Source organism: Aethalodelphis obliquidens, unplaced genomic scaffold, assembly GCF_003676395.1.
Source record: "Aethalodelphis obliquidens isolate GAN/ISIS:26980383/991018 unplaced genomic scaffold, ASM367639v1 scaffold62, whole genome shotgun sequence".
NCBI classification, from domain to species: domain Eukaryota; kingdom Metazoa; phylum Chordata; class Mammalia; order Artiodactyla; family Delphinidae; genus Aethalodelphis; species Aethalodelphis obliquidens.
The window spans coordinates 3,449,721-3,466,421 of record NW_020838006.1 but is presented as its reverse complement, the minus strand read 5'-3'; the positions used below and the strand labels follow the sequence as shown (position 1 = coordinate 3,466,421).

Sequence of the window (16,701 nt, the reverse complement as noted above, 5' to 3'; positions counted from 1 at the left end):
TCCAGGGCTTCACCATTTGTCCTAAACCAAGTCAAATACATCTTTTCAAGTGAAACATAAGTGAAAGTGAAGGATGGAACTGAAATTCATCGTGGGAGCTCTGAATGGTTTACCCTTGGGTGTGAGGATAAAAGATTGATCCTTTGCTACAGATTCTATCTTTCTCAAATTGGGGAATCTTCTGGTGACATTTTTATCTGTCTTCGTGGACACCATTTGAGTTTGCCAGTCATAGAATTAAAGGGTTTAGGAAACCACGGAATTGTACCAAACATTTAACTGCGAGGAGAAGATGGGCTCCAGGGTATAATAACTGTTAATACAGTTAGAACCCTCAATAAGTATAAAAATGTTTGAAATACAGACCATCAGCATATTTAAGGTGTATTTACAAAGAATAAGTGAGGTGCTGTGCTAGCTGAGGTGCTGAAAAATACTTTTAAAAATTGTTTCTGTAAATTTCCACAACTCAGTGAACATATACATTATAAGGAGGAAAGGGATAGTGATCAGAAAAAGAGAACACAGTCGAGTCAGAGCTTGAGGCAGATATTGGTTGAATATCTGGATTAAGTTGCCAGAATTATTTTGGAGGAGGGCTATTTTGGGTAGGCAGTAACCTTTATTCTCAGATATAGATTTCCATGTTGACTTTTAACCTTTAGTCACTGACTGGCAACTGTCCAGTCCTGAAAATGTCCTGCTCCATCCTTCTGCCTAAATTGCAAGTTTGAAAAGTTTAAAGGTGTTATAAATATGGGTTTACAGGAATTGCGACACTGCTCACATTCTTTTCTCCTTCTCTCAGTAGGAAATGGCCGAGTGGGTTTAACGAGGGGTTTCATAGACAAGGCAGAAGGGCATTTAATCACAGGCTTAAAACGTAAAGTTAAGAGAAAAGGCATGTTGACATTACTTCTTCTTCTTTAGGAATCACTTATGAAAAGGAAAGGTATGGTCATCCTTAAATTACAAGAGAGTGTGTGCCCACGAACTAGACATGGGCTTGTGTTTACAAAGATCTTTTTGTACATGTGTCTGAAAGATGTTTGTATGAGTGAGTAAAATGGGTTGAATTTATGTTGCTTGAGCTCCTCCACGCTCCCTGATGCTAAACAAGATGCTGCAGGAATGGAAAATGGAACTTTCTTTCTTTAACTCTGTCATGCCATTGGGCACCATAAGAAGCTGTCAGCTTCAATGCCTCAAATGTATTAAAAGAAGGTATGCCCTTTGAAGGTGGGACGGTGAGCCATTTCCCCTGTGTTTTGTTCTGTGCTCGAATTAGATTATCTCTCAAACATGGTTTGATTGTGTGCTTCCAGGAGATATCGATCCACAAGAGATGGTTCCCAGCAGGAAGAACACTGTTTTCGTGGATGGAGTCATACTGAATGGCCCCACAACAGATGCAAAAGCAGGAGAAAAATTTGTCGAAGAGGCCTGTAGACTAATAATGGAAGAGGTGGTTTTGAAGGCTACAGACATCAATGAGAAGGTAAATATAAAAACCTATAAGGAACGCTAAGAATGCGAAAGATAGGTTTTAACCAAACCTGGCTGGCTAGACGTAAGGGAAATGGGAATCATGCTTTCATTTCCTCTATACCTTTGTTTCAAGGGGATGCCCAGATACCAAAGTTTGTATCTACTCCCCACCCCATCCCCGCCTCCAGAACCCCACCCAGTCTCTGTTTTCCTGGGAGGGTTGACTTTTACTTTGCCACCCAGCATGTGTCAGGAAATTGGCTGAGACCCAGAGTTTAACCAGGTAAGGCTGTGAAGCACAGGATGAAGCTTTCACCCCAGATAACAATATAGGTTATAAACCACCCAATGATCTGCTTTCTACACTCTCCAAAGCACACTCTGCTTTCCATTTTCTTGCGCATATTCTTTATGTTACTAGGGAAAACCAAGCAGAAGGTAGAAAAAGTGTGAAAAGTTTAAAAATTTATCTGAGGGTCTTTACCAGGACCTTGTCTGAGCTCAGACTAGAAATCTTGGGTTGTGAAGTCTGACTTCTGACTGGTACCAATGACTGGTTCTAGGTTTCAAATTCAGACCCAAATTCAGATGCAAATTGATATTGGAAGTACCACTAATAACATCTATTCTTAACAGTACTTACTACGTGCCAGGTGATATTCTAAGAACTATTCCATACGCATTTGTGTATTTAATCCATGTGTTTGTGTAGTTAATCATTAAAGACCCCTAAGATGCAGGTGCTATTTATTAACTCCATTTTAGAGACAAGGGAAAAAATGTGGCACAAGAGGTCAAGTACGTTGCCCCAAAGTACATGCTAGCAAGTCTCAGAGCTGATACTAAACTCCAGGCAGGCTGGCTTCAGAGTTTGTGCTTTTTTTTTTTTTTTTGCGGTACTCGGGCCTCTCACTGCTGTGGCCTCTCCCATTGCGGAGCACAGGCTCCGGACGCGCAGGCTCAGCAGCCATGGCTCACGGGCCCAGCCGCTCCGTGGCATGTGGGGTCTTCCCGGACCGGGGCAAGAGCCCGTGTCCCCTGCATCAGCAGGCAGACTCTCAACCACTGCGCCACCAGGGAAGCCCAGAGTTTGTGCTTTTAATGATTCCTCCATACGTCTCTTAAAATCTCAAAATTAACCTCTCTCACATTGATCACCTTTCATACTGGAATCAGATTATCAGGAAATGGAGGGAGAGATTTTCATTTCAATTTTATCAGGAGAAATAAATGTCATTTAAAAAAATAATTTTGAATGTGAAGTGGTATGCTGAATTTTTGGTAACATGCGTTCGGGAAAACTAATAGGAAAATAGAAATGACCCATGATCTTGGAATGGTTAAATTCAAGGCAAAGTCACTGGAAGTGTTTCCTGATATGTACTTATAATTGCATATTTTCCTGTCTTCTTTGTACTTGGGGAATATTTTGGACCTGCTTTACTTTGGAGTAAACTACTCCCCTGGAACTTTGTTTATATCGGCCTTTATTCAGTCATTAAATATTAACTGAGTGTTAGCTAAGGGTAAAGCATTACATTTGGGCCTGGGGGATATTAAGAAAAGTAAGAAAAAGGTTCAGCTTTGAACAGAATTTTAATCTCATTGGGAGAACAAGTTTTTGTTGGGATAGAGAACAGGGGATCCCAATAAGAATGTGATAAATGCTGCGTGATTTGGGCAGAGTTTGGGGATTTCACTGAGGAGTGGGCACCTTGAACTTTGATGCAGAGTCTGAAGGTGAAGTAAGGTTTTGATGGACAGAGAGAAGTCAGCACAGGTGTGTTGAAGAAAGCGGGAGGTAAATGATAGAGAGAGAGTTGTAATAGGATAAGGTATTTAATACACTAAGAGGACCCTTCATCTAGAAAGAAGGGCTCATACAGGGCCCTAATGGGAGGTAGGATGAGAAGGGTAGGCTTAAGACCCTAAGTTGTCCATTAAGCAACCCCAAGCCCATTGCAGTATAGTAGACATGCATCCATATGAAGCTGGCTTGAAAGTTATGTTGAGGTTGGGAGAGGGAGGTGAGGATTTTATGCTGCTGACTTAGCCTACTTGGTCAGAGATTCAACAAGTCCCCTTTCAAAGGTGACCTGAGGATAGGATGGGTCCCCACACATAGATGATTATTACTAGCACCCTCTTTGATAGACACTTTTTATCAGCCACTTTTTTTTGTTTGTTTGTTTGTTTGTTTGTTTTTTAATTGGGCTGTAATTTACATTCAGTCAAATGTATTCCTTTTGGTGTGCAGTTCTATGAGTTTTGACAAGTCTTGTAACCATGAACAGAATTAAGATACAGATTAAGGTCCATCACCCCCCTTATTTCCCCGTGCCCCTCCATAGTCAACCGCTCCCCTCACCTCTAGCCCCTGGTAATCACTGATCTGTGGGTTTTTTGTTTTTTGTTTTTGTCCTTGTGGTTTTTGCCTTTTCCGAAGGTAAGGTAGATGGAATCATATCACAAGTAGCCTTTGGAGTCTTGCTATTTTCTCTCAGCAAAATGTGCTGGAGATTCATCCACGTTACATGAACCCATAGTCCTTCCTTTTGATGGGCTCAGCCCATTTGATTTACTTCTGCCCATTTTGGTTCTAAGCTGAGAGTTTGATTTCATACCTCTCGCATGACTTGGTATTTCCTCTTGCTTTCCCCAGCCTCCCACATGCTGGTCTTTATTCCCTGGAGGCCCCCCTGTCTCTCTCCTCCCCTCCACAGCGAAACTTTTTAAAGATTGTCAACACTGCCCCCCTCCCTCTACTTCCTCACCTCCTACATCCTCACTTCACACAATCTGGCCTCCACTCCCACCTCCCTTAGTCAAATGCTCTTGCCAAGGACACCTCCTTGTCGATAAATCACAGGAGCACTTCTCAGGCTTTGTCTAAGTCGGCTTCTCAGCAGGATTTGACAGTGATGACCGTCTCCTCCTTCAAGCATCCTTCTTCCTTTGTTTAGTAGCACAAAACTCTCCTGGGATTCTCCCTGCCTCCCTGGCTTGTCCTCCAACTCACAACTGAGCTCCTCTCCCTTTGACCATTTCTCATGCGTTGGCACCGCCCAGGTGAGACCCTGCGCCTTCCCCTCTTCCTGTAGGTTCCCTCTGAGCTGTGTCACCTGTGTCATATTATAATGGATGCCTGGAACTCTGTTCCTGATCTTTTACAAGAGCTTCAGTCCAACTGCTACACCCCTTTTGGGTGTCCTGAAGGTGCCTTGGACTAAATGTGCCCTAAAATCATCATCCCCACCCCACCCCATCCACCATCAACCCGTGTGCAAGCTGGAAACCTCAGGATGGCCTTTGGCTCATTGCTCTCCCTCATCCTTGATGTGCTACAGCTTTCTCAGTTCTATTGATGGTGCATTTTCAAAATCTCCAGATATGCTTCATTCCCAAAGCAGCTAGCCTCATCCAGACTACTACCTTCTCTTGCCTGGTTTATTAGAGTAACCTCTTATTTCCAATTTTATTTGGAATCTCCATATAGCAACCAAAGCTATTGTCTAAAACACAAATATGATCATATAATCCCCCTGTCCAAAACATAACAGTTTTTCTAGAGCCATGTTCAAACTCTGTGACATGCCACACAAAGCCTGTCACAATCTGAGCCTTGTTTATCTCTTCATTCATTCATTCATTCAACACATCTTTGTTGATAACCTCTTGTTATGGCAGGCCATGTTAGTTACTTGGGATCGGTGAGCAAAGTGACTGATATGTCTGCTCTCATGGAGATTGTGTAGGATATCATAAATGAATTACGCAGCACACTGGAAGGTGACAGGTGCTATGGAAGAAGGAAAAGAAGAAACAGTTGGGGGGAATTGCTAGAGCTGGGGTAATGTGCAGCCTGGGATTTTAAATAAGGACTCAGGATTGCTGTCATTGAGAAAGTGACATTTGAGAAGGGTTTTGGATGAAGTGAGGAAGTTAGTGATGAGGATATTTGGAGGGGGGGGTCATTCCAGGCTGAGGGCAAAGACCCAAAGGTGAGAATGTGCCTGGTCTTTTAAGAAACAGAAAGGAGGCCAGGTTGTGGGAGCGGAGTCAGCTGGGAGGAAAGCAGTGCCACCAGGAAAGGAGGTTGTACAGGATCGTTTTAGGTCATTATAAGGACGTAGGCTTTTACTTTGAAAGAATGAGGAGCCATCAGAGGTGTTTGAGCAGAGGGGAGACCGTGGCTCATATACAAGAGGAGCATTCTGGATTCTGGCTGCCTGGTTGAGAGTAGATTGTATGGGGCCAGGGGACAAGCAGAGAGACAAGTTAGGAGTTATGCCGGGAGCCAAACTTCACTTCTCCCTCCCTCCCCCAGGCTCTGTGTTCAAGCCACACCAACGGACTTCACTCTTCAGAAGGGCTGTGGGTGCCCTTATATCTCAGCTTTGCCTGTGCTGTTCCTCCCACCTAGAGGGCCCCTTGCATGACCCCATCCCTTAATCTTTGCTTGGTTCATCCCACTCTTATTTTATGTCACAACTTAGATGTCAGTTCCTCCAGGACATCTTCCCAAATGTAAGATGGGGTCCCTCCTTTGTTCCAACAACATCTGCTTTACCATCATAGCTCTGGTCACAGGGAACTATGGCTGCAGGTTAAATCTCTCTCTCTCTCACTTGTCTGGAAGCTTCACAAGGGTAGGGGCCACGCTTCTGACATCCTCTCCACACCTGGCTCTAGCAGGTGCCCAGTTAACTGTGCCATTGCCGAATCTCTAGGTCTGTGAGTGGCGGCCCCCTGAACAGCTGAAACAGCTCCTCGACTTGGAGCTGAGGGACACAGGAGAGCCACACCACCGGCTGTTGGAACTCTGCCAGGACGTCATACGCTACAGCGTCAAGACCAGTAAGAACTTCACTGACTCCCTTGATCCGTGCCTCTAACACGTTCTTCCATTTTCTTAAGCCTGTATTTACCTCACAGTAAAGGCGACTAGGGCACTGTTTATGGGATGAGAAAGCTGGATCAAAAATAGTGGTTCTGATGTTTTGACAATGGTCCATCTAATCCGTAAAATAGATTTGTCAAGGCCAAAGGTAGGTTGATAGAAAAACTGATGGTTAGTGGTCATATGTAAATATTATCTCCTCTTCAGCAATCCTCATCCTCCTGATAAGTAGCAGTATCATGACTGCTACTTATCATTTCTTTTGTTGGTCCAAACTGATAAACAGTATTTTGATTTTAGAAGTTGTTAAGGGATTTTAAATCTTGATCACCCAGAATATGGCCCCCCAAAATGTTCAAGAGGGTGTCTTTACTATAAACAGGGATAGATTTATTTGTAAAGTACTCTTGGCAGTTGGCAAGTACCAAATTATTTGATCAAATCTAGCAGGATCAAAAGATAAAAACCTTTCGGAAGGTATAAGAAAATGAATGCATGGGGAGTTTTTGCTCTGATAGTTTCACAATAATGCTTAACCACTGTGATCTTTTGTAAATGCAGTAACATGATATTTGTCTTGTGCTTAAGTCCTATTCCAATTGACTGTTAATATCCTGTATACCCAGTGAATAAGTGTCACAAGTAGAAGAATAACTTTCCAAAATATGCATTTCTCAGTGTGATATAAAGGTAATCTAGTGCTTAAGACCATACAGACATTATGCCTTGTGAGTTCTGACACCGAACTAAATTTAGTGGAAAGAACATAATAAAATCCTGGCTAAAAATAATTGGTTTATATTCCCTTGGGAAAGTCTGGTGTATATATCAAAAAACCAGTTAGCATTTCAAAAGCAGAGATACATATCTCATTATTACAGTGCATGTCGGAAGTGTAGAATGACATTTAATGCAGTAGATTTTTCAGTTTACTGGATACTTTCCATAAAGTTACCATGGAAATCAATCATAAATTAACGCGGAACTAAAAAAAAATCTTATTAAAATTACTTGTAGCGATGTCTGGTTTTCTTTGCCAGAATAGAGGAAGTTTGCCACGTTTTATACGAAAAGACATTTTCTTCTGAGACTTTTGTTTTTCATTGAACTGGTTTCAAGAGGAAAAAACCCCAAAACTAAATGTGGTGAGTTGCAATGAGAGGTCACTAACTAAAATGATTCCCAAATACCCAAATTTAGAAATAGGCCTCCTGCCTCTTTATTCTTTGTCACACTGGGCTTCCTATGATTGAGAATGTCAAGCCAGCCGTTAGCCGGGGGTTTGGTGTGAATATTCACACTGTGTAAAGCCAAGAACCTTTATGAGACCTTTTATAGGAGGGAAAAAAATAGAAAGTTGGAACTGAAGTTTTCGAGCCTTAAAGGCAACTGCCTTTGAAGTGCATTGAATCAGAAAGTTTATGTAAGCTGCATGATGAGTCACGTCGTACTCCATCAACACGATGCCAGTTGCACTATAAAAAATGGCCCAATCTGAAAAATTAAAAGGCCACTCACTGCCAGGAGCCTGAAGTGAACCCTGTTGGTGAGTGAAATGTGTTTAAATTAGGGAAATTAACATCGATATTTTTAGAAGGTAAAGGTAGCAGCAGGCTTTGATATGTGGACAAACTGCTCAAATAATCCATCTCTCAAGGTTCTGGTTTGGGTCTGGGTTGTATTTAAAAAGAAACAGGTAAAGCAAAGCTCTCAAAAGAGTACTCAAGTTCTGCTTAGAAACATATTGTTCAGTAGACAGGGCTATGAAATGGGTCTTCAACATTTGTTTCCCTTGTACATGACAATATTTTAAATGCTTTTTTTTAATTGAGGTATAATTTACATTCAGGAAAGTGGAAAACCTCAGGTGCTCAGCTCAGTGAATTTGCGCATATCTGCGTGTAAGTGACCATCACCCAGAGCAAGATATACACCATTCCTGGGACTCCAGAGGCTCCCTCAAGCCCCTTCCTAATCAATATCTCCTTGCCAAAGGTACCCAGGATTCTAATCTCTGTCTCCACAGATCAGCTTTGCCCCATATTGAACGTCATATAAGTGGAATCATGCATTGTATACTCCTTGTATCCAGCTGCTTACATTGTCTGAAGGAGTCACTTATGTTATTCTGTCGATAGTTTTCTTTCTTTTTTACTGCTGTGTAGATTAATATTCTGTTTCAATTTACAGACCATCCAAGATTTTTCAACCAGTTATATGCTGGACTTGATTATTACTCTTTGGTGGCCAGATTTATGACAGAAGCATTAAACCCAAGTGTGTGAGTACCTTTAAATGGAATTTTACAAGGAATATGGATTAGAGATTTTGTTAAGTAGGTGAAATTTTATTTCATGAACTTCTATTTAATGGTTTCATTTGTGCAGTGTCATCATAAATAATGGAATAGTCTTATGACACTTTGCAGTATTCAAAGAACAGTTTGATCGATAGTGGTACTGTGAGATGCGTAAGGCAGGAATTATCTCCACTTAACAGATGAGAAAATTGATTAGGAACTCATTCCTGCATGAAAAGCCATGTCTGTGCTAAGGTGCTGGAGAGATACTTTGTGTAAAAACAAACCTCCGCTTTGCCTCCATGAAGCAAATAATCTAGTGATATAAGAGATGCATGCAAATTAATCAAAATGGGACTTCCCTGGTGGCGCAGTGATTGAGAGTCCGCCTGCCAATGCAGGGGACACGGGTTCGTGCCCCGGTCCGGGAAGATCCCACATGCCGCGGAGCGGCTGGGCCCATGAGCCATGGCCGCTGAGCCTGCGCGTCTGGAACCTGTGCTCCGCAAGGGGAGAGGCCACAGCAGTGAGAGGCCCGCATACCGCAAAAAAAAAAAAATTAATCAAAATGATCTACACAAATTAATGTATTATTTTCAAATGAAGGAGAGGTGCATGATGCTATAAATATAAATGGGACAAGTTTTCCTTATTGGGCACTGAGGGAAGTCTTCTCTGAGGAAGTGACGGCTAAGTGCTGAAGAAAGAATGAAAGTTAACTAGGTGAAAAGAGGAGGGATGGGTTCCAGAGGGAACAGCATGTTCAAAGACTCTATGACAAGAGACAGCATGGCATGTGCTATGAACCGAAAAGTCAGGGTGGGTGTAGCTGAGAAAGTTATGGGGGGTGTCATGGAGGACAAGATTGGAGCCAGACATGCAGGGCCCAGTGGGCCACATTTATGAGTTATTCTAAGTACAATGAAAAGCCATTGAAGGTTTCCACATCACTAGGTGACATTTGCTTAGTAAAAAGATCACTGGAAATATGGAGAATGGATTGGAGGAGACCCATTAGGATGGCATTACCTTGGTCAGGTAAGAGATGATAGTTGCTTGGATTTAGACAGAAGTGGTAGGAATAGAGGGGGAAAAATGTCTTTGGAAGATAAAACAGAAAGAACTGGATAATATACTGGATCTTGGAAATGGGAACAAGAGGGAGGTTTATAAGATGATGCCTGGGTTTCTGGCTTTAATAGCTGGGTTGTTGGTCATGTCACTCACTGAGATAAGAAGCACCGGAAGAGGGACCAATTTTCAAGTATATGGTTGAAAAGGCAAGAGCAGTAATTCAGTTTTCAATTGTGAACATTTGCATTTGCAGTAACTTTGAAATATTTAAGAGTATACTCTTGGTGAGTTGAGATATATATGGGCCTGAAATTCTGATATTTATATGGAAGTTATAAATTTAGGTGTTACTGGCAAATGATGGTAATTTCAGTAGCGGGCATGGATGAGATTCCTAAAGTCAGGGATTCTCAACTCCTTCTGCTGTTTAGAATCAACCTAGGAACTTGGTTAATATTAAGACCTGGGTCCCAGCCCAGACCAATTAAATCTGAATTTCTGTCTATGTGTCCCAGGCACTGATATATTTTCATAGCCCAGCAAGTGATTTTAATGAGCAGGATGGAGATATTTTAAATAAAAACAAACCAGGAGATGGAGAAGCACTTTCTGCAGGACAGCATAGAGTGAGGAGAGAAGACGACTCGGGCCTGGGCCTTGAGGGCATCTGATAGTTCATGGTTGGGAGGAGGAGAATAAGCCTACAGTGGAGAGAGAAGAAGGAGAAAATCCACTGGGAAGACCTGGGAGCCATGGAGGAGAGTGTGTCCACAGTCATATATTGTTGAGCAGAGTGTTTAACTAAGACAAAGACTAAAAATGTCCCTTGGATTAACAACATGGATGTCATTGGTGACTTCAGTTACAGAATTTTTCGTGGAATAATTCAAGACAATACCAGATACCAGGTTACAATGGGTAGAAGAGTTAAGTGGTAGAAAAGATAGTGAAATTACACAATTCTGTGAACCTCTTTTTTTTTTTGCGGTACGCGGGCCTCTCACTGTTGTGGCCTCTCCCGTTGCGGAGCACAGGTTCCGGACGCGCAGGCTCAGTGGCCATGGCTCACGGGCCCAGCCGCTCTGCGGCGTGTGGGATCTTCCCGGACTGGGGCATGAACCCGTGTCCCCTACATTGGCAGGCGGACTCTCAACTACTGCGCCACCAGGGAAGCCCATGAACCTCTCCTTTTAAGTCCTGGGATCTTTCTAACTCCTCATCTGGGTTCTTTTACTGAAATATTTAGAGGCTTTTGAAGTATTAAATTGCTGCTAAGCTGAGGAGTCCACTCAAAATCTCACGAAGCCACGAGCGCATTCTGTATTGTCCTCTCCTCCACCTCCAGGCCAATTTCTAGGTTTACAGTTGAGCTAGTTTTCAAAGACAAGTTTAATAGTATTTTCTTCTTACTAGAAAGTGAATGATTATTTCACTTTTATTTGTAGGTACACGTACATATATATACTTTTTTTCACACTTTTGATATGTGTAAAGTGGTTTCCTAGCATAGTTGAAAATAGAAGCTAAATTGTTTGAAAAATGATGTAACTTTAGAGTGCTTGGCAGGTAGGGAGGTGATAACACAGTAGGTGTTCTCTTTTCCTTTTTTTTTTTTTGCCTCTTTACTAAAGTTTTTTTCCTTCTGATGTTAACATAATTGCATTAAATTCCGTGACTATGAATTTAAATGTGTCTGCTTAGCTTACATATTTAGAGTACATATTTATTCAGATTCAATTTAAGGTAATCACCTAATTGTTCAAGAAGGAGATTATACATATTAGTCACCCTCCAGTTATCTGGAGAAAGAAAGAAACGTTATAAAATTACATGGTAACTGTTTCAGGCTGGATTCCTGGGCAGCTGCCCTAGATGGAGCTTAGTGAGTAGGATGTTTATTAAGGGAAACCCTTGGGGTCAACAGGGTTTGAGGGAGGGGAAGGGAGGGAAAGGAAGCAGGAGTGGGCAGAGATAGGAGTCAAGCCACTGTGTAGGCTCTAAGACCACCTCGGCTGACCCCACAGACGTCTCTGGAGCTACCCTGGCCCTCAGTGTGGTCTGGAGCTGGGCCCCCAAGGCCAGGCCCAGTTGTACCTCCAACTGGACCAGTCATCAGGTGTGAACCACCACAGGACATTCCTAAAGGGGCTAACTTAGCAATGCTCTCTAATGACAGCATTCCAGCCCAGAGCCTCAAACCTTCATGACAGGGATCCAGGTAGCACTGTGTAGTAAAATCATCACATCGTAAGAGATGTCCACAGTGCTCTTGCCATTTGTACAAACCCAGGAGTGTGGTGGAGGAATCCCAAGTTCTAGAGCTGACTGCTAGGGTATTCATGGTAGTAACCTAATAAACCTGGCTACCATGACAATGGTTTTTCTTTAACCAGCAACCAAAGAGCTAAACGGCCGCTGTTCATGACTAATACAAAGAATCCAGGTGCACTGCTTTGATCCTCCCAATGAAATTGAAGGTTTGCTCTAAATTAAGACTGCAAAGTAGCTAGTATCCTTAAAGCCACCAGCTACTGACATTTATCTAATCACGACCAGCGCTGTCATAGACTGTGTATTCTCTGTTTCCGATGGATTCATTTCCAAAGACTCTACCCACACTTCAGCAGCCACTTGGTTTAATAAAACTCTGTGTGCATTTCTTGGGACTCCAAAGGGATGGTTTGACTCTAGTCATAGAAGTGAAGTGTTTTTTATATCTATCTAGTTATACGTATGAGGTGTCCCCAGTGTTTCTGTTAGTGGAAGAAGCGGTTCTGAAGAAAATGATTGAATTTATTGGCTGGAAAGAAGGGGATGGAATATTTAACCCAGGTAAGTACAATTAGTTATTGCCTCCATTAAAGCATCTACAATTTTATTCATGCCTTATTTGAGGAACAACTCCCCACAGACTTCCACATTACAAAAACTTGGATATTAATCATGCCACTTGGGGAGAATCGAGCTTGTGCCTTTCTCCAGAGTGACGATATTTTGCATAAATGCTACAGAAGTGACATACATGCTAACAAATGAGATGTCTACAATTTTGGATTTATATCCAACACAAATGTATCTGTTGCTGGAAGTTAGGAAGGGCTATCATACGTTTTTCAAGTTTATCAATTAATTTTACTTGAGAAGTTTCCTGAATCATATTTTATTTCTCCTACAGTCCTTCTTTGGAACCAGGGAGGAGCATGTATTGTCATTTTATTGATTAGAGACAGACAGAAAGAATATTATTAACTATGGAGACTTGGATACTCGTCCTAAGTCCAGAGATGGAAACTCTTAGTTTAGAAAAGCTCTGGAATGAGAGAATAGACCAAAACTTCTGGAACTGGAGATGAGGAAGTGTGTAAGAGTAATGGGATTGGGGGGGGGTGCTCCCTTGATTTTGACAGTAATTTGTCATTAGGCTGGTGCACCCGCAGCCATCCATGCCTCCTACCGTAGCCGGCACTTGGGGAACAAGGACGTCACGCTATACATATTTCTGTTTTTGTTTTTGCAGGTGGTTCAGTGTCCAATATGTATGCCATGAATTTAGCCAGATACAAGTACTGTCCTGATATTAAAGAAAAGGGGCTGTCTGGCTTGCCAAGATTAATCTTTTTCACATCGGCAGAGGTAAAAAACAAATTATTTTTGATATGAGATATAGATTTTCTGAGAACGAATACATCATGAAGAGGACTTTTTTGTTTGGGTGCTCCCGATGTGCTCTTATCCCATCCATGTGTGAGTCACGTGCCTACGTACAACGTTGTATTCATTCCAAAAGAAATTCTGATCGGTTTGATATTGTAAGCCCTGGCCACCCAATTTTGTACATCACCTTTATTTAAAATTTATAGCCTGTAACATTTTCTTAGAGAAAAGAGAACACTTAATTTGAAAGTGCCACCTCTTTCTTTGAATCTCTGAGTGTCTTATTTTTGAGAACTTAGATGATTGCTACTGATATCAGGTATGTCTTCTACTCCCATTTCCTTGTGAAATTGATTGCTTTGAATGGCTAACACAAGGGCTCTTCAAGAGGAAAGGGAGATATTCAGTAACAATGAACATCACGTGCACGCACGCGTGCACACACACGCACAGTTGGATGTTGCCACGATCCCCTATCTCACTGTGCTCCCCACTGAAGTAGGAGGTCCAATTGTGGATGAGCGCATTGGCTTTCAACTAGGCTGCCTGGATTCAATTCCTGTCTCCACTACTTACTATCTGAGTGACCTTGGGTAAGTTGGCTAATTCCTCTGTGCCTCAGTTTCCTAATTTATAAAAATGAGTGTATCAGTTAGCTCTAATATCTAACAAATTACTCCAAAACCCAGTGGCATAGAACTATAGCCAGATATTGTTGCCCTCGAGTTTGGAGATAGCTGGGCAGTGCTGCTGTTCTTTGCTGGGCTTGGCTGGCGAGTGGCTGATCTGGGAGTGGCTGGGCTGGACTGACCCCAGTGATGCTCCACTTGTCTCTCATCCGCCAGCAGGCTAGTCCAGGTGTGTTGTCATGACAGTGCTGCAGGTAAAAAACAGCATGGACACACACTGGGCCTCCTGAGTCCTGGGCTCAGAACTGGCACATTGTCATTTCTCCCTCATTTTCTTGGTAAAATAAGTTGTATATAGGAACCTAGATCCAAGAAATGGGAAAATAGACTTCACGTCTTAAGGGGACTCTGCAAAGCCACCAGGAAAAGGGATTGGATGCAGGGAGCAGTGAACAGTCTGGGGCCATTAAAGCAGCCCAGTGGCGACATGAGCTTAGTAGGCACTGATTGATTAATGGGTTATTGCAAAGATTGAATGAGTTAGAGCATGTCAAGTAGCATCTGGCACATGCTAGATAGACAAAAACGTTAGCTATTAGTAGTAATAGGAGGAGGAGAATGACCCAGCAATAATAATGCAGAGCACAGCTCATATGCAGTCTTACTTAGAAGGGATGCTTTCTTTGTTTTTATTTTTGTGATTCCAGTGGGGGCCTCTGGGGGTCCATCCCACCACTGCTTCTTCCCCATGTCCCCTCCTATACCTTCTGCAATAATCCTAGGTCTCCTGTCAAACACGTGAGGTGGGCAAACTCTGAAAATTCTCTGTTAATTCCAGCTGGACTTTCCTGTGTCTGTTACTTTCTTTCAAGAGCAAGTTACTTTATTATGGCAAAAGTATAAATGGTGCAGGAACCTGACCACCCCCGCGTGTTCCCCCTGCCCTGCCTGAGTTCTGGTTAGTTCAGCGCTAAGGGCAAAGTGGGCATTGAGTTGGGGGCAGCTGGGAGGAGTCATCTAGTCTGAGATTCTGACCTCAGCTCCCCAGGCCCTTCCTCATGAGATGTTCATTCTGTAGCAAGAGGAGAATGCTTGGGAATGTGGACATCTGTGGAAAATGCTTGGTTATTTGGAATGATTATGGAGTAGAATTTCCCTGCCCTGGGAAACTTTGGTTCCAACCCTCGGGTTCCAATCCTTGGTATTTCAGTTGGAGGAACCCTAGTGTATCAGAAATGCAGAGCCCCTCTGCATTAGAATTGCTGTTTCCATGCCTTGGAAAGCTGATTAAATAGGGGCCCTCCTGTCAGTGCAGTGCTTTTACTTTTGCCTTTTTCGTTCTTCATTTGGTTTAAAATGTACCAGAAGAGGGAAGAATTTCTATGGAAGCCTAAAATAAAGATTATGCCTGGGAAAGATCAGTAACAGGTGTAGCTGGCAAGTTGGGAATGAAAAGAAATTGAAAAGTTGTGAACCCAGAACTAAGTATTTTTTAAAATCTCCGGTGGAGATATAGGTGCGAAAAGAGGTAAAATATATGCCTTGGCTAACAGACCAGCAGAGGATGGAGCCAGAAAACCAAGCTAGATGTGTGTCTTAGTTTGCTCAGACTGCTCTAGCAAAATATAGAGTGGGCGGCCTAAACAACAGACGTCTATTTCTCACAGTTCTGGAGGCTGGGATGTCCATGATCAAGGTGCTGGTGTCTGGAGAGAAGCTGCTTCCTGGCGAGTGAACCTCTGTGCTCACATGGCCTTGCCTCCGTCCAGGCTCGTGGTCAAAGTGAGGCCTGCCTTCCTCTTCTTACAAGGGCACTCATCCCATCAGAGTCTCGCCCTGGAGACCATCACATTGGGGGGCAGGGATTAAACACACATGAATTTTGAGGGGACTCAAACATTCAGTCCACAACAAAGTGAACTCCATAGAAAAATTCCATGACTTTGAACACACTGTAGCCTTGAATATATGAATTTTACCCCAGCCACCATACGCTTCTTTGTAGCTCCTTCTTTTCCCTGCTCTGCCAAAGAGACCCAAGTCATAGCATTGGCATTACTTTAATTCATATTTTAGGGACCTCTGTACCACTATTTACAACAAATCAATTCATTACTTAGTGGAAAAAAAAAGAATTAAAGAAAGCTGCGTTTCCTAAAAGATCCTAAACCCTATGCTAATCTTTTTGTTATAGCCCCCTTGTTTTTTTTCAGGCGTTGGCCCATGGCCCCCTGGTTATTTTCCCAGATTGTTTTATCAGGTGGCCTTACTTTTCCAGTTTTTATTGCAGCCCCAGATGAACCAGGGTAAGTTACTCCATATCTGCCTTGCACCATCAAATGCAGAATATGTGCACTCGCCACTAAAGGGGTTTTTGCATACACTTCAGGTCTCCACGGTAATTCAGCTGTTGGTGGAGACCAGGAAGATCACAGCAGAGACCCCTAGACTGTCAGCATATCTAAGGTAGCCTCTCCAGGCCAAGCGGGAACCAAAGAGAAGGGGACTTTTGGAGAAAAGTAATAAAAGGAACAGATTGTGGCCTGATTAGCAGTTAGATATGAATTACTTACATTTATAGAAATCTTAGGGTTGTCATTCAAATCATTTTGGGAATTAGCATGAAGTAGTGATTATTGTCTGCCACTAAAAAGTGA

At 42.6% G+C, this 16,701-nt stretch overlaps 1 protein-coding gene across 1 annotated transcript in view; it reads left to right on the top strand.

Annotated features, from left to right (window-relative positions):
• Window positions 1-1,330: 1,330 nt before the first annotated feature.
• Window positions 1,331-16,701, top strand: part of GADL1 (GAD like acidic amino acid decarboxylase 1) — a 146,871-nt gene continuing 131,500 nt past the window's right edge. Inside the window, exons 1-5 of the mRNA XM_027088309.1 lie at window positions 1,331-1,498; window positions 6,219-6,345; window positions 8,579-8,669; window positions 12,487-12,593; window positions 13,279-13,394. Of these exons, the coding sequence (XP_026944110.1) occupies window positions 1,346-1,498; window positions 6,219-6,345; window positions 8,579-8,669; window positions 12,487-12,593; window positions 13,279-13,394 (594 nt within the window). The 5' untranslated portion in view covers window positions 1,331-1,345. The remainder of the gene's footprint in view (window positions 1,499-6,218; window positions 6,346-8,578; window positions 8,670-12,486; window positions 12,594-13,278; window positions 13,395-16,701) is intronic.